Source organism: Peromyscus leucopus, chromosome 10 (genome assembly GCF_004664715.2).
Source record: "Peromyscus leucopus breed LL Stock chromosome 10, UCI_PerLeu_2.1, whole genome shotgun sequence".
Classification (NCBI taxonomy): Eukaryota; Metazoa; Chordata; class Mammalia; order Rodentia; family Cricetidae; genus Peromyscus; species Peromyscus leucopus.
In genome coordinates this window covers 77,969,973-77,991,736 of record NC_051071.1, presented here as the reverse complement: position 1 = coordinate 77,991,736, position 21,764 = coordinate 77,969,973, and the positions used below count along the sequence as shown (strand labels likewise).

The 21,764-nt window shown below is 45.2% G+C and overlaps 1 protein-coding gene across 1 annotated transcript in view; it reads right to left on the bottom strand.

Annotated features, from left to right (window-relative positions):
- Nucleotides 1-21,764, bottom strand: part of Parm1 (prostate androgen-regulated mucin-like protein 1) — a 104,613-nt gene that overhangs the window by 12,717 nt on the left and 70,132 nt on the right. The window contains exon 3 of the mRNA XM_028881898.2: nt 3,655-3,733. Coding sequence (XP_028737731.1) covers nt 3,655-3,733 — 79 coding nt within the window. The remainder of the gene's footprint in view (nt 1-3,654; nt 3,734-21,764) is intronic.

Sequence of the window (21,764 nt, the reverse complement as noted above, 5' to 3'; positions counted from 1 at the left end):
GGTATGTATGTATGTGTGTGTTTATCTACATGGGTATGTATGTATGTATGTGTGTGTTTATCTACATGGGTATGTATGCGTGTGTGTTTATCTACATGGGTATGTATGCGTGTGTGTTTATCTACATGGGTATGTATGGATGTGTGTGTTTATCTACATGGGTATGTATGCGTGTGTGTGTTTATCTACATGGGTATGTATGCATGCGTGTGTTTATCTACATGGGTATGTATGCATGTGTGTGTTTATCTACATGGGTATGTATGCATGCGTGTGTTTATCTACATGGGTATGTATGCATGCGTGTGTTTATCTACATGGGTATGTATGCATGCGTGTGTTTATCTACATGGGTATGTATGCATGTGTGTGTTTATCTACATGGGTATGTATGCATGCGTGTGTTTATCTACATGGGTATGTATGCATGCGTGTGTTTATCTACATGGGTATGTATGCATGCGTGTGTTTATCTACATGGGTATGTATGCATGTGTGTGTTTATCTACATGGGTATGTATGCATGCGTGTTTTTTATCTACATGGGTATGTATGTATGTGTGTGTTTATCTACATGGGTATGTATGCATGCGTGTGTTTATCTACATGGGTATGTATGCATGCGTGTGTTTATCTACATGGGTATGTATGTATGTGTGTGTTTATCTTCATGGGTATGTATGCATGTGTGTGTTTATCTACATGGGTATGTATGGATGCGTGTGTTTATCTACATGGGTATGTATGCATGCGTGTGTTTATCTACATGGGTATGTATGCATGCGTGTGTTTATCTACATGGGTATGTATGCATGCGTGTGTTTATCTACATGGGTATGTATGCATGTGTTTATCTACATGGGTATGTATGCATGTGTGTGTTTATCTACATGGGTATGTATGCATGCGTGTGTTTATCTACATGGGTATGTATGTATGTTCGTATGACTGTGTTACCAAGATTGTTCCTAGCTCACCGTGTTGATGATGATGGCAGGAGGGATGGCAGGAGGGATGGCAGGAGGAAGGCTTTGTTCTTGGCGCACAGTATCCGTTCCCTCTCCCCATACGCCCACCAGGTTGTTAAAACCACCGTTCTTCCAGGTGAGGGAGTGAGGGCTAATGGTTCGCCATAGCATGCACAGGCTGCTGGAAAATGCTGGAGCTGGGACTTGAACTAACATCTCCCAACATCGAGAGCCTGAATATTTAATTACTGTTCAAGCCTGCAGATAGGCAGTATTTGTTTGAATGGTAAAACTGAATTCTTGCTTAAAGTAAAAACAAAACAAAACAAAGAACAGAGTCCTTTAGCTGGTCTTGGCATCTTTTTTTGAATGTGTGTATGGAGAATACAGCAAGTAGGAGGATATTTGTGCCACGGTCATGTGTTTTGGTGTTATAGTTCTGCAGAATATCACCACTGGCGATTTGAAAAATGATAATAATTTCTCTATAAGTTCCTTTGGCTGGAGCAGGGATGTATTTTTAGCATACTCTTTGTTACAAAGTAGCAACAAAGCTACTTACCTCATAAACACAGGATATCTACAGCAGTAAACCAGAAGTTAAACTAGAGTGGAGAGTCCCACTCACACCACGTGATCTATAAAATTATGTCTGATGTTCAAAGAAATTCAGACTTGATGAAGACGGGGGTTTTTGTTTTTAAATCCAAAGGAAATGTCTGTTTCTACAAAGGCTTTTGGATTTGAGTGACTCAGGCTTTTTGTTTCCATTTCCCCTCGAGAACTGTCCTTTTCTGTCTTTGTACCCTAGATGGAGGTGATGCTCTGAAGCCCTCGCATGCTCGATACTATTATTAGGTTGATGTGATGTCACGTGATAACCAAAGATGGGTCAACATAAGGGAAGGAGGAGGGGTGCATTCCCTGGTGGGTACGTCGCTGGGGTGACCACAGATGAGGGGCTGATGAGGGAACGCGTCCTTCGAGGGAACAGGCATGGGGGATGAGGTGGAGGCAGCAGATGCTCTGTGAGGAATACAGCTTTGATGAACAGAAGTAAGACAGGTGTGTGTGTGTGTGTGTGTGTGTGTGTGTGTGTGTGTAATGCATGTGTGTGTATTTGTGTATGTATGTGTGTGTCTGATCTGTGTACATATGTATATATCGTGTATGTCGTGTGTGTGTGTGTGTGTGTGTATTTGTGTATGTATGTGTGTGTCATGTGTTTATGTCTAATGTATGTGTCTGTGTATATGTGTTTGCATGGTGTGTGTATCTGATGTGTGTGTGTGTGCCTGATCTTTGTAGATATGTGTATATGGTGTATGTGTGTAGATATGTGTATATGGTGTATGTGTGTGTGCCTGATCTTTGTAGATATGTGTATATGGTGTGTGTGTGTGTGTGTGCACACAGTGCCATGTGATGTGTACTCTGACCTTTGTCACTTACTTTACCAGTGTCACCTCTATGTCTATTATTGAGCTTAAACTTGAGAGCTAGGCTCATGAAACTCATATATTTATGAGGAGAAGAGACAATAACCAAGCAAACAAATATATGGAAAATAAACATTGATAGCATCAGGGATGAAAGTAGTAAAGAGCAAAAAGGATGACTGACGGGCCCGAAACTGAAGAAGAAATCTTCATGAGGAAAGAGATGCATGTTCACAGACAACGCACAGGGCAGAGTGTCAAACACAGCAGTAGGGTGGGAGTGCATGGAAGACCAAGGGCCTGGGAGCGGGGTTGGCATGCTCTGAGAACTGGAGGGGAGCCTGAGTCTGGACTGAGATGCGGAGGGCAAGAGCCAGGACGGGATGATGGGGTTGGAGGAATTTCCAAAGAGATGGTACCAGCTGCTAGAACGCCAGTGCACTGGAGGTCAAGGAGGCCATGTTCATCATGGCAGAACATGTCCGTCTGTCCTTTGTTACTGTACTGTGCAGGCTGGTGAATGAGATGGCCACGTCCCATCTGTATTTACAACTGGAAGGACGGACACTCGGTGTGAGTCAGGTGACTTTGAGGGCTTTTGGATTTTACAGAGTGACAGGAAACAAGGATAGGGCTTCAAAGAGTATTGTAACTCTCTGTCTGGCTAAGGAATACAAAATCTCAGCTACCCTCTACGTTCACCTTCATTTTATAGGAGAAAGTGTTTTCAAAGCTAACAGTATAGGGACATAACTGGGTGCCGAAGCCCAGTTTTCTAGAAAATCCTACATTTTCCTTTTAGTTTTCATATATTTGGTTAGAACTAATGAACACGCCTTGAACAGACTGATCGCCAACCAACCGATGAGTGTACAGAACAACAGGAATTTAGGAACCACTGATTCTGCCTTTGCCCCAGCTCACCAATGAGGAAGCCTTAGTTCCCAGAGGTGTGTGGCTTCCCTGGAGCGATGAAATGATTTCAGGGCAGAGGTGCCCACAGAGGGACTCCAGGTAAACCTTGTCCTATGACATCATCATGCCATATACTCGGCATTTTCTTCTACAAACTGTCCGGCCTGTCTAGTGTGGGCTTAGTTTACTGTCCACAGTCACTTCCCTGCCAGTATTTCTGAGGGATGAGATGCCCACCACAAAAGAAGCCCGTGGCTTCAGCCTGGAGCCTCACAAATGGAGTCTTGTTTTTTTTTTTTTTTTTTTTTTTCAGGGAGGAAGGAGTGTCTCACCTGATCTTTAGGTATGCCGCAGCTCCGAACACCAACAACACCACGGCGATGACCGTCACAGTGATAGCGGCAATACTGCCTGTAAAGGAGGAAAGGCCCAGAAAAGACCGTGAGGGAGCTAGTTCGGTGATAGTCGAGTGCACAGCACCTAACCTTGTCTCCTCTGGAAGAGGAAAAAGCTATCTGCCTCAGACCATTCTGATGGAAGTTAGAACCAGAACAAAAGCCAGGACTTCAATTCTGTTATTGAACTTAAGAAAAAAAAATACAAAGTGAGGTTCAGTAAATGGTCAATATTTCTTATGGTATTTATCACAACGTGTTGGATACTCCGGAACACGAAGGGCAGACCATTAGTATCTCATAACAGTAATATCTCACGGTCCTCCGAAGAATGATGGTGGTCGGTTGGCAGGCAGCGCTGTTGTTTTAAGCTTCTCAATGTCTTCCTTTTCCTGTTTGGTTGGGTCCCCTGTGACATGTTGGGAGAAAGGTGTCCTACTCAAGGTCCACTATGAAGTGATGCCGCTGAATTTCTAATAAACTGGAACCTAACAGCTGTTTCAGTAGCGCCCACTTCAAAGGGGTCACTTTGGTAAGGAGATGTGCGAATTTCACGGATGTCATCAGATCAAAGCATTGGAAAGACAGTGCTTCTCTTTGGGAAGTATGGCCAGCTTCCATACTTAAACAGTAAATTTGGATTATAGAGAATGAAGTCAAGTTTGGTTTGCAGAACAAAGTCAATTGTTCAGGTAACACTTTTTATTGATGTAGTAACATTGTTATAAAGGAACACAAATGCTCCATGCTGTAGCTTGAACTTTGGTTCCTAAAGCAGTATAAATGGGAAGGTAAACAGACGGAGAGACCAGCCCTTTAGGCACTTGACCATATAAAAATAACCGTCCTGCCTCTGAATATTCTCTTTGGAGTACAGCACTCTTTCTGTATAAGTTTTGGGCTAATAATTTATATACTTTTCTTTTATTCTACCTTAGAAGTGGTAATGATCAATTAGACTCTTGTCCCGAAATATTTCAGAAGACTTTTGGTGTAATACACCTGTTTACTTTTTTAGTACACCACTTACTGCTTTAACAAGTGAATGGAGCTGTTCTTAAATGCCTGGGGGAAAGCTGAGAGAACTGGAGTGAAATATGTAGATCTGTGAGCGAGCAAGCGTGCGTGCGTGCGTGCGTGCGTGCGTGCGTGTGTGTGTGTGTGTGTGTGTGTGTGTGTGTGTGTGTGTAAGTAACCATGATTAGCTGTATGACCAGGAGCTATTTAGTCAACTAGGTTGGCTTATATGTTCTACTCATCTTACATGATTTTAATACAGGTAAATGAGATGGGACACACACCAATCTTAATTGTTCAGTGCATGATCCCGGTCCATTTCCTATCTCTTGCACATGAATCTTCCCCACATTCTTAAATAGATTTATCTATTGTAAATCATTTGGCGTCTCCTTTCTTTCCACCTTCCTTCCATGAATGGCTTGTGCTTATTGTTTCTCCCATCATCCCTCTACCAGAAGAAGCAGGGCATAGTCAAGAAGCAAAGCTGCTTCTTAACTCTTCAGCAATTCCCCTGAAGTTTTAGGTGAAAGGCTACATCAGGCGTCTACATTCCCAGTGGTTACAGGAGAGAGCCAGGGGTCATTGCTAACATGAAGACAACGCGAAGAGCTTAGTGTTTCCATGGAGACTGGCTATATCAACCATTTCAGAGCCTGCATATTCCAGGACAACTCATATGTCCATTTCTTTGCTTTTAGAAGGCTTTTGAGCCAGATGAGCATAATCATCGGTGTGGTTATCTCTCCCTTTATACAGCATTCGGTAGATCATGGTGCCGATTGCTGAAATGTACAGATCTGGTCAAGTGGAGAAAGCCCGAGGTCAGATCCTCTTATGAAAAATCTCCACTCCTGTTTTGAAAGGCAGCTCTTAGCTTCTTGGCCTCCAAACTGTGCTGAAATTAGAACAATTCAAAGTTCACGGGAGCCTCTTAAAAGCTCTGCTGTGAGCTTTCAAAGGGAGGGCTGTAACCGCAAGGTAAGCTGAGGGGGGCATTTGACAATTAAAAAAGATGCAATCATTGCAAATAGGAGCAGCTGAAAAAAACTGACCTTTATTTTACCCCCCTCCAAAAAAAGAAGGGAAAGGAATACAGCTGCCTCCCCTGAAAGACTCTTAAAGCACCCTAAGGATGGTTTAATGCAGGATGTTGTGGGTCTGACCTTCTTCAGGGTTTTCCCTAACTCTAAGCAGCTGGACCTCCTCCAACCCCGCCATTTACCCTGTTTATTTATATACCACCTCCTTTTAAAATAAATCAGGCAGTTCCCCCATCTCAAGCGCTGTTCTTTTTGTGTGGAGACAGCAAGTGACAGACTATCCTGCTTCTTCTCCACGTCACCGTGGCCATCCAGCTCCCGGAGCAGTTCCAATCTTCAAGCCACCTTTCTATGGCCACAGGTGACATCATCCTTGTTACCAGAGATGGAGAATACAGGTGACATTTTACCTGGTAGTCTCCTGGGAGATGCTGGGTAAAGTGCCCTTTAGAGAGTTGGTTCTACCAATATGAAGCAAAGAATATAAAGTAAAACGGTTTGTGCTGAAGTTTGGGACCTTTTCATGAGCGATTCTGTTACCCACTGGCTGCTTGAAGGGAGTGGTACACCATCCCCACCCCATCCCCACCCCCAACTCCCACCTCAGGAGGTGGAGTCTTCTGGAAGGAGATCTTTATTATCCTGAGCCCAGAAGATTCTGTGTTCTGCGTCTTCCCTCAGCAGCTGTGTCTGTCCTGGGAAGGCCCGTGTGGTGGAGGGCTCGGTGGTGTGTGTGTGTGTGTGTGTGTGTGTGTGTGTGTGTGTGTGTGTGTGAGAGAGAGAGAGAGAGAGAGAGAGAGAGAGAGAGAGAGAGAGAGAGAGAGAGCGAGCTGCTAAGTTCCTGTGATCACTGCTTTCTGTGGCAACTGAAAAGGCTTTTTTCCCCTTGTGCAAACAAATGCTGTTCCCCCAACTTTTGTTTAAACTAACCTGGAATTCCCCTTGTCATCTTATTCTCCTTTCTTTTTTTTTTCAAGATGGGACAGGGAGAAGAACTAGGAGGATGATTTGGTTGTGGAGACAGCTTTGCCAACAAGAAATATATAGGCCCTCGCGGGCTGTGTGCTGGGAAGGGGTGTGGGCAAGTTTGTGGCGTTTTAATTCTTCCTCCTTGGTCCATTGTTTACAGACCAGGTGTGACTCATGCCATGAAGCTGTGGGATGGGCAGATATTGGAGAACCGGAGGAAACACATCTGTACATTGTGTAAGCCGATACAAGACATCCCTCTGTGCCAGCACATTGTGCTGTGCCAACATGTTCTGCCTAACTAAAGAGCTCGTGAAGATCCAGAAACCAAAGCCTCCTTGAATTCAGTCCATGCCACCCCAGAGCCTGGAATGTCTCAGAGTACTCTTCTGTCACTTTCATACTGGCCCAGAATGAGAATAATGGGCTCAAGGATAACCATAGCTCCTGTCTTCTGCAGGCCAGCCCTTAGGTGTAACTAAGACGGTTACACCTCTTTAATTCTCTTTCTGAGCTGAATGGACACACTCCCATTTTATAGATGAGGAAGTCGAGGCCCGGAAAAAGTGAAATCTTGATTAAAGTTTTACGTTTGGTAAACCATGGCGCTAACTAACATCTGAACCCCAGGGTTATTTCACCAGCCTTTTGCATTGTGATCATCATCAGGCTAGTTCCATCCTGGAGCCCATTCCTTGAACTCCTCAGCTCTCATCTTCTCGGTTCATTGTTTGCTTTGTTCTTGTCTTTTTCCTTTATGACATAACTGAATAACAAGGCTTCTGAGATGCTTTCCTGACTGACACTCTGGGGTAACTGTCTCCTTTTTCAAACACTGGATTGTGTTTTTGAGCTTCCTTAGACAGATTCGAGTCATAGCCTCCTGCATCCTCTCCCATCCTTTGCATCCTTTTAGCACCAAGCACTGTCTCTAGCCCACAGTGGATACTTAACTCTTTCCTTCAGTGTTGAATCACTCATTGTAATATTGGCAGGAAACATGATAACCAGAAGTTTTGACCCCAGTCACTACACCAAGGAAATTCTTGAACACAGGCTTTGCAGCCAGATTTCCTGGCTGGAATCTTCTGGTCTAGGTCTTATCCAAGCATCTACCTCAAGGACTCCATTCTGCCCTGCCCCAGACCTTCACCTTCCACACTATTTAATGGATGGCCATAGGGGTTGGCTGGAAGAGAATTACTTTAGTAATAACTGGCTAGAGACAGATTAGACCTGCGCGACAACCATAGTAAACTCCTAACAGGACATGCCCCTGCTGAGAATGGCCATCCACTGCTGGAGGGAGCACCTTTGTCGATGACCAGAGGCAGTCCTGGAACCAACATTTTAAGGCCCCCCCCTCTCTCCATGCTTGCCTCTAACCCACAGATGTGTGGGCTTTCTTGTTGTCTCGAACTCAAGGGCCCTGCCCATGTCAGCGCTATTACCTGTATCACTTACCCTTAAAGTTCCCACTTTCAGAATTTTCTCCTTGAGTGCACTACCTGCCCCAATTAAATGAAAGAAGCATTTCATTGGAAGTTTTTGTTGGGGATATTTGCCAAATGCACCCAGGATGAAAATGCTAGGACATGATAGGGTGGATCTAAACATCCTGTGAATAAACTTCACCAGTGTTGCTGGAGAGCACAGGGGTGGGATGGGTGAGGGTGGGTGGAACAGGCAATGGAGGAGTGTCCAAGGATGAGGAACAGGAGAGTGCTCAGCTCCTGCCCATTGTGTAGACACACGAGCCATGCAGCCAGCCAGAGAATTTAGTTCATATGTGTGAGCACTTGACCCAGGTCCTGGGTGTGGGCACACACTCCTGCTATATTTAAGGAGAGTGTGAGCACTTGACCCAGGTCCTGGGTGAGTGCACACACTCCTGCTATATTTAAGGAGAGTGTGAGCACTTGACCCAGGTCCTGGGTGTGTGCACACAATCCTGCTGTATTTAAGGAGAGTGTGAGCACTTGACCCAGGTCCTGGGTGTGTGCACACACTCCTGCTGTATTTAAGGAGAATGTGAGCACTTGACCCAGGTCCTGGGTGTGGGCACACACTCCTGCTGTATTTAAGGAGAGTGTGAGCAACTGACCCAGGTCCTGGGTGTGTGCACACACTCCTGCTGTATTTAAGGAGAGTGTGGGCACTTGACCCAGGTCCTGGGTGTGTGCACACACTCCTGCTGTATTTAAGGAGAGTGTGAGCAACTGACCCAGGTCCTGGGTGTGTGCACACACTCCTGCTGTACTTAAGAAGACTCATTAACAACTCTCTCAACTGTTCTTCAGTATTATTATACTTTCCTTCCTACTTCCTGGTTCATAAAGTCAGGGAGAAATAGACAGGAACAGGCGGCCACTTCAGAGTTGTAACAGCTCCTTCATTCAAGGTCATCAGGACCCTAGGGGCACTTAGTCTTGAGTTCTTTCTCTCTCAAAGTGCCTGTCTGTGGGTGTGTTGGGGGAGGGGTTGAGTACCAGAATAGCGCGTGCCTGGATTTCCATTTATTATGGTAGGCTCTTCCATGTTCGCAGAAGTGATATCCTTCCTCCTAATATCAATGATAATAATAGTAACAAGCAATGATAGTACAAACAATAGCAACTAACGCTGCTTTCCTGCTCTTAACTGGGTAAGCTTCAGTATTTCAGAACATCTCTCCCTCGCAAGATCTCTGTACACTAAATGCTTTTGCTCTCTCCACTTTTACAGATGGAGAAACTGAAGACAGAGCTGTAGGCCCGCAGACTGTGCTGGTAACTAGAAGGGCCTGCTGCAAAGGACTGGCTGGCCTGGAATCCATGCTGCTGTCCACTAACTGCCTCTGCCACCTTCACTGCTGTGCTGGGACTCGGCCAGGCATTAGATCAAGCCTTCGCTCTGGACGTCTTGTCTGCTTTCTATTGGCTGTCCAGAGTCGGTCTAATTCAAGACTGTGTAGTAGTTTGGGTCCTTCTCTAGGCACTGTGAAGATGAGTCAAAGCGCAGTGACAACTGGATATGAAATACCCCTGTATACATGGTAACTGACATGTCTCTGGTGGGGATAGGTGTGTCGGGAAGACGACTAATTAGAAGCAGCCACAAGGCACAGGGCAGCAACGTAAGACACAAGGATCCATGGCTGTGTTTTTGAGCGCCTGTATGTGCGTGTATGTATGTGTATGTCTGCCCGTCCCAAAATAACTGCTCAGATTGCTGCCAAATGTGCAGTGTGGTAGTCATCTGTGGTGACATTTTATTTGTGCTCTAACAAATAAAGCTTGCCTGGGGATCAGAGGACAAAGTCAGCCACTGTATTAAACACAGAGGTCAGGCTATGGTAGCACAAGCCTTTAATCCTAGCATTCGGGAGGCAGATATCCATCTGGACCTCTGTGAGTTCAAGGCCACACTGGGAATAGAGCTAGGTGTGGTGGCACATGCCTTTAGTCACAGCACTAGTTAACCATAGAGGTCTGGAGGTCTGTACAGACAGACAGGAAGTGATAGAGCTGCACAGAAAGAGGAAGTGATGTAGCTGGGCAGAGAGAGGAAGTAAGATGGCAGGGCACAGGAAGATATATAAAGGCGTGAGCATACAGGAAGTAGCTCTTTCTTGGGCTGAGGATTTCCTAGCAGTTAGAACTTGTGGCTGACTTGTTCTATTCCTCTGATCTCTTCAGTTTTCACCCCAATATCTGGCTCCGGATTTTTTTTAATAAGACCATTTAGCAATTTGTGTTACAGTCACCCCACAGCACCCATGAGGGACTGTTATTATAATCCCCTGCAGATTGAAAAATCCAAGGTATTCAAGTTCCTCACAGAAAATGAAAGAGTATGTGCATATAGTCCATGCACGTTTTCCATAGACTGTAATTGCCTTTGGATTACTTAGTATAACCAGTCAAGTTACAGGTTATGTAAATAGTCACTGGACTATACTTTTTAGGGGGGAAATGACAGGAAAAATATTTGTACATGTTCAATACAGACTCCTTTGTGGTTCAAAACTTTCTGATAGAGGATGAGTGGATAAAGAAGGCTGAAAGTTGACTATAGTCAGGGATCTATGCCAACAGTTTGGTGGTGGTGATAATGATGGAATGTGTGTTCTGAGTGGGATGAGATGAGGGAGTGATGCCCTCGCCCTCATATAGAACCATGTAAATGGATGGTATCTCTGTGCTCCTGAAGGTCATGTTGACCTCCGGCCATGGATCCTGCTTGACTCTCACCCTTTACCTCCCTTATTCTACTCCATGTTGTGGGCAGCTAAATTTATCTCCTCCATCGTTCTACAATCTCAAAAGGCTGTTTTCAATGAACTCCCTGGTTTCAAAGGCTTTTTTTGGACGGACTCCTGCCTTCCTCTTGATCTAGGAATGTGGAATACTGAGAAACTTGTGCCAGTGGCTTGCCGAGGCAAGCATCAGTGTCTGGGAACCACACAGGGGAGTCCAGGTTTGGACCGACAGACAGGAAGGTAAGCAGGAAGGTAGGCAATGCCAGACTTGGTATTTCTGCCTGGAACTGAGAGAGGTGGGTCTGGAAAAGTTGGAACAGGTCTTGAGAAGAGGTGAGAATGAATCATTTCTCTGGGTGGGCAGGATTTGGACAGACAGCAGTGGAGGCATGAGGTAGGAGCCAGCTAGGAAGGGGGCAGAAAGCTAACATTTCTGGGTCAGCACCGGGCTGCACGCAGAAGGACCCTGACTGAACGTCTTATCTAAAAAGGAGCTAATCCTTGTCTTCTGCCTTTAAAGCCCTGGGGAAGAACAGACAGAAGGAAGTGTTTTGTGCTAGTTCACAAAACACCAAGATCTTTGTAGCCTGTCTCTTCACTTCCTGAACTAGGAGACCACGTGACTTTGCCAAGGTCACATGATTCACAGAAATGAACCTTGTGGACACAAGAAGGTATAGTGGAAATGAAAAAGGTCATGAAAAGGTCCATGTACTCAGGACCAAGTCACAGAGAATTCTGAAGGTCAGGGATGACATTTGATTTTTAACAGTGTGGGAAAGTGAGGGACCCCTAGAAGCATGCTGGGAAGAGGTACACAGTTTTTTGTTTTCCCGAGAACCTTCTCACGTCCAATCTCAAAGGGTAGATCGACCTCAAACCCCATTTTTCTAGATATCTTCTTTTTCTCTGGCATAACTGATACTGCATCTGTAGCTATGGTTAGTTATGCGTATTTACACCCAAGGTCTGGACATGGGATGAACTGCCATGCTGATGAGTCAAGTGTTCGGATCCTGTCTGCTCTCATTTGGAAGTCTCTGCAAGCCAGGAATACCAAGCCATGTTTCTTCATTTGTCTAGGCCTAAAATAAGAAATTATAAAACAATTCTGATTTTCTCTGAAATATAGCTGATTTATTATTAGTTAATTAAAATGAATAATTTTTGGAGTATGCATGGGGATGTGTGCATATGTATATGTATGTGTATGCACTCATGTGTGCATGTGGAAGTCCCAGGACAACTCTGGATATGGCTCCTCAGGAGGCATCCACTTTGCTTTGTGAGACAGTATCTCTCACTTGGACATGGGGTGCACTAACTAGATGAGGCTAGCTGGCCAGGGAGCCTCAGGGATCTGCCTGTCCCTCTCCCCCTAGCACTGAGATTACAAACAAAGCCCTTTGTTTTAGGTGAGTGTTCGGGGCCTCGACTCAGATCCTTATGCTCGTACCCAAGCCCTTTCCCCATGGAGGCATCTCTGCAGCCTCAGAGCTGGTTCAATCACACTTGGTTAGTACTTACGGTGTGAGGAAGAAAGCTCTTTATCATAACATGCTTTGCATGCAAACCTACAGAAGTGTTTCAGTGAAGATCACCTGAGCTTGTCTCCGCATGTTCTTTCTTTTCTTTACCAAGCCCTTCCTAAACCTTTAAATCATTGATTTTCTACAGTCATTTCCTCAAACACAGGGTAAGAAGCCAACTGACTGAAATTAGGCAACTGTTATCCATCGGGAGTGTTTCCCTTCCTTTCTACTTGTACCTAACAGCTAGTTAGTAGGCAACTGGGCGAGCTTGCAGATTGGCTTCAGACTTGGGCCAGGAGCACAACTGTACTGTTACACTTCCCGAATTTTGAAGACCTGGTTTGGAGACCAATTATCCTTTGACCTAAAAGTACTGTCGTGGGCCAGGGAGATGGTTCAGTAGGTTAAGGACTTGCCACACAAGTATGAAGACTTGAGTTTGGATCCTTGGCACCCACATAAAAGCCTGGGGACACCTCTAATCTCAGTGCCGGGAAGGCGGAAAATGGGTGTGTCCCTGGTTCACTGCCAACCACCCCAGCCAAATAGGTGAACTTCAGGTTCTGTGAGAAGTCCTGTCATGAAAACCAAGATGGAGAGTGACTGAGAAAGACACCCGACTCTCACCTCCAGTTTCTACACACAATGTGCACACACATGCATGTACACCCTCTCCATGTACAGACACGAGCATGTACACACATAGATCACACAGATAAATAATAAACTCTTGGCTTCATAAAGCATACAGCTAAAAATGAACAGCGGAAAGGCTAATCTTGGTCCAGATAATAAATGTCATGAACTTCACATTCAGGTGCCATTGCCTCTCAGCTTTCTGCTCTCCTGGGGACACCGCACTGCACTCACGGCAAGGAAGCATGGAGCGCAGGCTTGCAATTAATGACACCGTTTCTGGCGGTTCTCCGTTACCATGGTTTTAAAGTTTCTTCACTTCACTTCCAATTACGGTCTTTTCCAACACAAATGAGACCTCCTCCTTACTTGGAATTTATTTTAACTACCTGTTTAGATTGCCCAGTCGCAGCTCTCCGTTGACATCTGTAACACGAGCTACCTGGGGTTTCCAAGAATAGCACCGATCTTGCTTATCCCTTTTCCCACAGCATAGAGCTGTCTAAGCTGATTGCCACCCCGCAACTCCGGGGTTGTCGGGAGCATGGCTCACATTCAGTTGGCCAGAGGGTGAGTTCCACACCCAGTCTGCAGGGAAGGAGGATTATTAAGGACCTGCTTGGGTTTCTCAGCTCCCAGTGAAAAATGTATAGTGCCTTACATTCTGTGAATACTGCCCGAGGGATGATAGATATTACAGGAAGGATGCCACCCTGTCTCCAGGAACTCTGAGAGACGAGGGTTGTGCCATTGTTGCGATCTCTACTCTGTTTAGTAGTTTAATAATAAACATGAAGCCTGGCCATGGGGGCGGGGAAACAATCCTGGGGGAGATAATAAGACGGAAGAGTTGGCAAAGGTCTCCAGTTGGACTCATCCGCTCTGCCAGGTAAAGGCCAACTTTCCCTTTAGGGCAGGCCAGTGCCAGCACAACCTTCCACTCTGGAAGTCTCCCTGGTCACAGGATATAAGCAAGATGGCAAGACCGCTGTCAGAGCCTGAGGCACGGTCCTCCCCTTTTGCCAAGTAGTGTGCCTGTTTATTGTCTTTAGTTATTACCGTTTCGGGTCATTTATTCCCCGAGTCACTTGTCCCAACAGCTTTGGGGGAGGGCAGTGACATCAACATAATTATGGTAATCCCGAGGAATCTGAGCTCTCCTAAGAACCATTAGTTAAATTCGGCCTTGTCCCCGTGTAATTAATCACCAAGGCCCCACAGGGCCTGCCTTCCGACACTGCATTTACCAAGTTTAAATTTTCCCAGACTTAGGCCTCTGAGGTTTTCCAGTTAAAAACACTGGAAAGAACACTCATTTCCCACCTGGGATGCAAGTTAGTGGAGGGTACTGCCTCGGCTCCACACTGGTGTGCCTCTTCTTGTTGCTCACTGCTGTTCCCCCAGCACCCCAAGACTGCTTTTCTCGGCCAGAAAACTCTAGCTGTTTCATTCTTTAGCCCACCTACTTTGGTTCCCCAAGTGAAAAGTGTTTCTGTTTCAGAAGGGAGCGGTTAATCTCCTTCACACCGTTTGGATTATCCTTTTCTGTATTGTACTAAAGACAGGTACTTACACAGGCTTTTATTACCCAGTACTCACTGTAAGTGTCCCTTTGGGAGTCTTAAAATATTTTATAAACATTCTAAGTTTTCAAGCAAAGAGAACTAGTCTAAAAGCGTCTGAGCCAGCAGTAGCCACCCCCAAAATTAAGAATCCAACTGTAATAATAACAGCTGACATCATTTACTGTTAGCTGTATTAGAAGAACTTCGTGCAGTTGTCTTATTTAGTCTTAATAAGAGTTTCACAGAATAGGTACAGTTCTGTGTGTGACCTCGTCTTGAAGATGATGTCCAGTGATAGACAAACTTACCCCAGGGTCTCTCATGTAGTGAAAGGCACTGGAGAGATCTGAGTCTGACAGTCTGATGGTGGAGTTTGTACCATCATCGTCCCCCTTGCTTTTCTGCAGTCCACCTTTTAGGTTACCCCACACATCTCTAAATGGAAACCTGCTATAGAGTGTCTGAGGGTTCACTTCCACCTACTTAGTGTGATGTCTTCATTTTAGCTTAAAATTCACCTTTGTCTTTAAGCCAGTGGTCTACTCCTTGAAGGCCATCCATCTAGCCATGAGTATAAAACACTGTAAAAAATGCCATCTTTTAGGGCCAATATGATTTTTCCTAGGATTGAGGAAGCAGGCATATTTAAGGACAATATCAATTCAGCATCACTTATATGTTTTGCTGACACAATAGTCCCAACTCAGTCCCCTGGAGTGAGATCTTTAGACTCTTTTCTGACAAGGCTGATGGGTAGATGATGACCTACCCTCCATTTCCTGACTAGTCACTCTGTAGCAAAAAGGCATGCTCTCCTGAGTTAGACCATTCTAATGGTTCTGTGTGGAGATGAGATTGGGCTAATCCTCATCCATATCTCCAAAATGAGCCAGCAGGCTGTAGGTTCCTTAACAGCATTATCTGGGTTTATATTGCTAACTCTCATTTTCTCAGTAAAGCATTTTCAAAACCACCTTTCACCTATCACTGGTGAAAGTCAAATAAGAAACAGAAAAGAAAAATTGTTCCATGGAGACAGATATTCTCCAAATATAATAGAAGATGACATTGGGGCAATTAAAATATGCGACGGTTGTCTTGCTCCTGGATGATGACACAAATGGTAAATAGCTAGTTTTATTACCTTGACATATATTTTTAAAGGTTATCTTAGAAATACTTCAAAATCAGATTAAGGTTTAAGTCATGATGGTAAGTCAAAGGAGAAATAGATGATTGTGTATAACCGAAATAGCATCTAATAATGAGAGTCCATTGGGATTAGCAAGGTTTGAAGGTTAGCAAAAAGAATCTAGCCTATAAAAAGGAAGTGTGACTGCAGTTCCTATGAACAGTCATAGCAGCCAATGCTAAGTGGACATCAGGATGTGGGCAGAAAGAGGTGTGTCGGGGGTGGAAGAGGGTGGAGACCCATCATGACAGCAGAAAGCCCTTGAGATAGTCTGTTGTCTTGAGAGGATATCAGAGGTGAGGGGGTTCAATATTTTTTTTTTCCATTTTCAACTCAAATCTCAGAATTTACAGAGTTAAGAAAATGTGTGGGTTTCTATATGAAACAAAAAAATGTTCATTTATTAAGTATTTATTGAACACCTACACTGAGCCAGGCACAGTGAGGTGCTAGGAATATATTTTGGAGTCAAAACAGACAGTTTCTCCCTACCCCCATGTACCTTGAGAAGCAGTGACGGCAATGACCGAAGAGCTACACAGCTAAGTACATCATCCTCCTGTGGAGAAGGGATGCAACTGGGTTGTGATCAATTGTAACTGGATGGACTGGAAGTCACACGGGAAACAACCGTAACAAGCCATGTTGGACCTGAGACTTGAAGATTGAATTGGAATGAAGTGTGGGAGAAGGTTCCAGAAAGAAGCATTGCATAGATGATGACTCTAAGTCACAAGGAAGACCAGCAGACTTAAGAACCTGAGATTCAGCTAGTCATGGAGATGCTGAGAGTGAGGGGCAGGTGTTTGGATGCCACAGGAGTGGCAGGTAGAGGCCACATAAGGTGCAAGCTTGAGAGCTTTGCGTTAAAGGCTGAGAGATTGGTGGAAGTTGGTGATGTGAGTTCTATCTGATTTAATTCCCATTCTGACTGCTCTGTGGTGAATAAGCAACGTCTGGGAAATGGGGCAGTGGAGAGGTGGGCTTGGAGGCCCCTGCTGTGGGCCCTGAGAGCCCTGACTGGAGAATGAGCATGAGGAGGTGTGGATGAGTTTAGGAGCTGCTCATAGTTCAATGTCTGCAATACTTGGTGGGGCTGGAAAGATGGCTCAGTGATTAAGAGCTCTGGCTGTTCTTCCAGAGGACTTGGGTTCTGTTCCCAGCAACCACATGGAAGCTCACAGCTGTCAGTAACTCTAGGTCTAGAAAATGAATCCCTTCTTCTAACTTCTGAGGGTATTGCACACACATGGTTTACAGACTTATGTGAAGACAAAACACTCATGAACATAAAAATAAATAATTAATTAAGGATAAGAATACCTGGTGATGGAGAAGACATAGGAAGTGGGAGGAAGGGAACAGGAAGATGGGCAGTGCCACTCACTGAAGAGGTCCAGGTTTGAGCATGGGTGATGTGTTTGTAAACTAAATGCTGCATAACTTACTCTTCAGGAGTATTGCTTTCTAATACATTTTTGAGCATTCTAAAAATATGTTAAGGAAGGCTAAAATTCCTTTCATATGCTCTTCTCATACATACATTTTTATATTAAATCAATGTTAAATCCTTTAACCGACTTTTAATGTTTTTGAAATATGGTCATTAACTTATTACAGCATACATTTTTTTCACTCCTAAAACTTTCCTAGGTATATTTTTGAATGATTCTTTTATCCTTCCTATCATTAATTCTTTTTTTCCCAAGTCTACATTCATCTCAAAGGTATGGTTGTGTTCTACACAGAAAATCCCTGGAGCTGGAGACACAGAGGTGTCCAGAATCTCTGCGCTACTGCCCTTTAAGGGTGCTGATTAGCGGAGTTTCTACTGAATAAAAGCTAGGCTTCAAACCAGCAATTTACAGTTCAGAGAATGCCACCCCGATGTTCACAGCCATGTCCTCCTCACTGTAGTGGAAAATGCAAGGCATCACAATCCCAGTGGACACGTGGATTCTACACTGTAAGGAGCAGAGCGAGCATTATCTGTGGAGGATGTGCATCGCCCGGCGACACTGTGAGTGTAACTTGCTCTGCACCTCAGCCCCTCCCTCCTCCCTCCCTCCCTCCCTCCTTCCCTCCCTCCCTCCTTCCCTCCATTCCTCCCTCCCTCCCTCCCTCCCTCCCTCCCTCCCTCCTCCCTCCCTCCCTCCTTCCCTCCCTCCCTCCCTCCCTGTGTCCTGAGCTGTGCATTGCACTGACTTTGCTTAGGGAATGAAAAACACATCATAGTATTTACACACGAGGAGCTCTGGTTTAATACCACAGTATGACTGAAATTTAACACAAGTTGCTCCTTTTCTTTCTCACCAGTTAGGCAAAAGCTGCAAATCAGAACACTTGCCTTCTGCTCGACTGACTGACTGACTGACTGACTGACGCTGGCTGCCAACACCACCTGCTTCTCCTCCCGCTGGTGACCCAGGTGGTGAGCTCAGACAGTGTCCCATGCAGCCTATTCATGTGTGCTGGTGACGGTTAGCTCTCCTGACTCTGTGTTTCCATTACGCCAGACATGTGGGTTCAGTGGCAGGAAGTCTTGGCTTAGGATCTGTCTGGAGAACGGAGTTTGAACCCTGGCCCTGTCACTCACATGAGGTTTGAGTAAGTCCGTGTCTGTGTACATAGTTTTCACATTTAGAATGGCTACAGCTGATCTGGCCTCATGGGCGTATTCTGAGGATTGAGTGAGGGGAGCCTGTGTTGGGGAACAGCCCAGTCTCCAAGCCAACCTCCCACAAACAAGAATCTCTTTTCTTAGGCATTGGGTGAACGCAGTAAAAAGTTGTCGTAGTATGACAAGCACAGAGGACTTTAAGATAGCCTCTCCTGTATTCAGTTTTTAGTGAAAAACCCTAATGGTAGAGTAGTTGAATAACATGACCTATCTGTCATTGATGACGAGCAACCAGAAAACAGGTATGAACTGGTATATCCTTTTGGTCCTCAACTGTTTACATCTTACCATGCACATTTCTCCTGCTATTGAATATTGCTTAAGTGTAATTCTTAGACTGTTCTTCCCTTCAGTGACTACCCGTACATCCAACAACCTTATCTCATGACCTCTGGCACACCCCTGAAGTTCCTTCCTCCTTCATTGGTGATGGACCTGTCTAGGCGTTTTGGGACTCTATATTACTTTCTAGGCCATACATATGCTACCTTGTAAATTTCCAGAAAAGTGACTATTATCCATAGTTACATGTATCCTTAGTATAGAGCCAGATACCTAGCTTAAGAAATGCTTGTTGAAGATGTGGGCATCCTTCACTATGGCAAATATGATAATAAAGATGATGATAGTTGCAACATCAACAAGTTAATAAGATAGTAAATAATCGTAAAACAACAACCAAAGCCATTGTTTGGGGCACTGTTCAATAGCTAAGTGTACATGTTACCTAAACCTTCTAAGAGCTGCACCCTACAGGTGTTCTCCTTATTCCGTCTTATTGATAAAAATGGGTCTCGGATAAATGCCGCAACTTCCCTGGTGCTGGCTGATGGACACTTTCATTTATTCAATGAACGCTGCTGAGGATCTGCCACCTCAGAGGGCTGGAGACGTAACCTCCTCCTTCTTCTCTGTGATCAGAGTCCTTCCTTTAGCCTAGCAGTAGGAAGCAGGCAGTCTCCTGATAAAAGAGATGCTGTCAGAGAATGTCAAGCAATAACAAGACAAGTGAAGTACGGTAAAGGGGCCCACACTGACGGTACTCATCACTCCACTTAGCGGAGCTGAGGTCTGCTCAAGAGATGGCAGGTGAATCGAGTCCAGACAAGGAACGGGACTGATCCATTAAAAAGAGGAGGGTGAATCTTTCAGGCACAGGAACTGTGAGTGCAAAGACCCTGAGGCTGGAGGAGTATCTGTGGTCAGCTAATAGGAAGGTTGCCAGGGAGTTTGAGGGTATATATATATATAAAAAAACCAAAACCAAAACACAAAACAAAACAAAAGAGAGACGAGAGTCTCTACAGGTTCAAGGCCTGCTGAACTCTGTGGGCGTGACCTAAACTCTGGTCTTTCATTTTGGTTCAGAGGGGAAGCAATGAGACCGTGAGAGCCACAGCATCATGAGATCTACTTTTATTTAACTTAATACATCTAAAATACTACCACCTCATCCTGCAAACAATATAAAGTTGTTTACTTCCTGTTCTTTTCTGCACTGGGTCTTTGAAACCCAGCGAGTACATTTTTAGTTACAGACTATCTCTGTTTGGAACAGCCACAGTTCTAGGGTTTAGAGGCCAAATTTGGCTCCTGACTACTCTATTGGAGGTATGAGGACCAGTCTAACACTTATGACTTCCTCAAGGTCAGAGGTGAAGGCTAAAAGAATCGCCAGCCTATATCCATCCCCAGAAAAGGGCAAGGCCTAAGGGGTGTTTGACTCTGAGGTCTTCAACTGACTAGGTAGGTGTCAGTCATCAGGGCTGAATGAATGGGACAACACAATCCAGAGGACCCAAGACTCAAATCCTAAAAACGGCTCTCTGGAAGGGTGTGATGATTGATGAGGTCACTTTCAGGAATACTGTAGCAACCTGAGAGGGAGAGGAAGCGAGGAGAGGCTACCAGGCCTGATCGATGGATTGATTGGATGTGGAGGATGGGGAAAAGGAGCCCCAAAGATCACCAACTGAGGGATTTAATAATCCCTCTCAAACATCTGAAGTGTGAGATGCTCATGGGTTGCCCCCGGGGAGGTCTCCAGTTGGCCGACAGTGGATAGATACATGCTCAGTTCCATAAAACACGATGGGGGTAGACTTGTGTGTCTCCGTGTTATCAGGATGTGATCCTCTCCAACAGAAGAGAGGAAGGCTAGGGGCCGGAACAACAGGGGAAGAAAGAGGGTGGGGTGGTCTTGCAGTGCTCAGTATTACCTGGAGTGCCGGTGGTCTGTGAGGGAGGCACCGACTGAACAAGTAGAGAAAGGAGAGAGAAATTGCCCTGGAGGTCAGGCAGAGACAGTGCCTTAGAGATGAGGGCACTGACCATGGCCATCAAGGTCAACAGCTCTACAGTGGTCAGGTCAACCCAGGCCTGAGACCTAGCCAAAGGAGCAGGAGGCGGGGAGGGTACTGGGTTCCTCATTGAGAGCAGGTGGTCCTACAGCTGCAGTAGGCTCTCCTGAGCATCACCTGCAGTACATCTGGACCCTCCCCTCGACACATTTGCTCAGACCACCTTTATTTTCTGCAGTTCCTAGATCCCTTCACCATGGAGTATCACGCTTTCTCTGGTTGATTAGAACTCACCTAACATTTGCTTTGTTTCCAAATTAATCAGTGGACTAGGCCTAAGTATTTGTTGAACAGATAGATTAATAGCAATATTCTATGTAAATTCACCCAGAATAAGACCCAACTGTCATACAAAGTGCGGTCTTATCACCGGCAGCACACAAATCTCTGAACAAGAGCATCCTCACACAGCTGTCTGGAAACAGAAACTCAGGGGAGCCAAGGGCTGATGAGGTGCATCAGCAACGCTGGGTTGGCCCAGAGCCAGATCACTTTGGGCCCAGCTCTGCTTCTGAGAGAGGCATGACCTTGAGCAAGGCACATCACTCCTCCTGAGAATAGTCTCCTCACCTATGCGATGACCAGACTGAATCTCACGGCCCCCATGCTCATCCCCTGTCTTGGTTTGTTCTTGGGTTAGAAGCAAGGAGTGGAATTAGAAGTTGCTTGTGTTCTTTCTCTCTGCTTGGCTCTCAAAGGGCAGACAGTGGGTCCTGGCAGGTGCACAGTAAGTATTTTTGTATTAAAGAGATCTTACGGGACAAATTCTCTGTGTTCTATGAATGGACCCTGGCCCGGACTTGATAATCACCC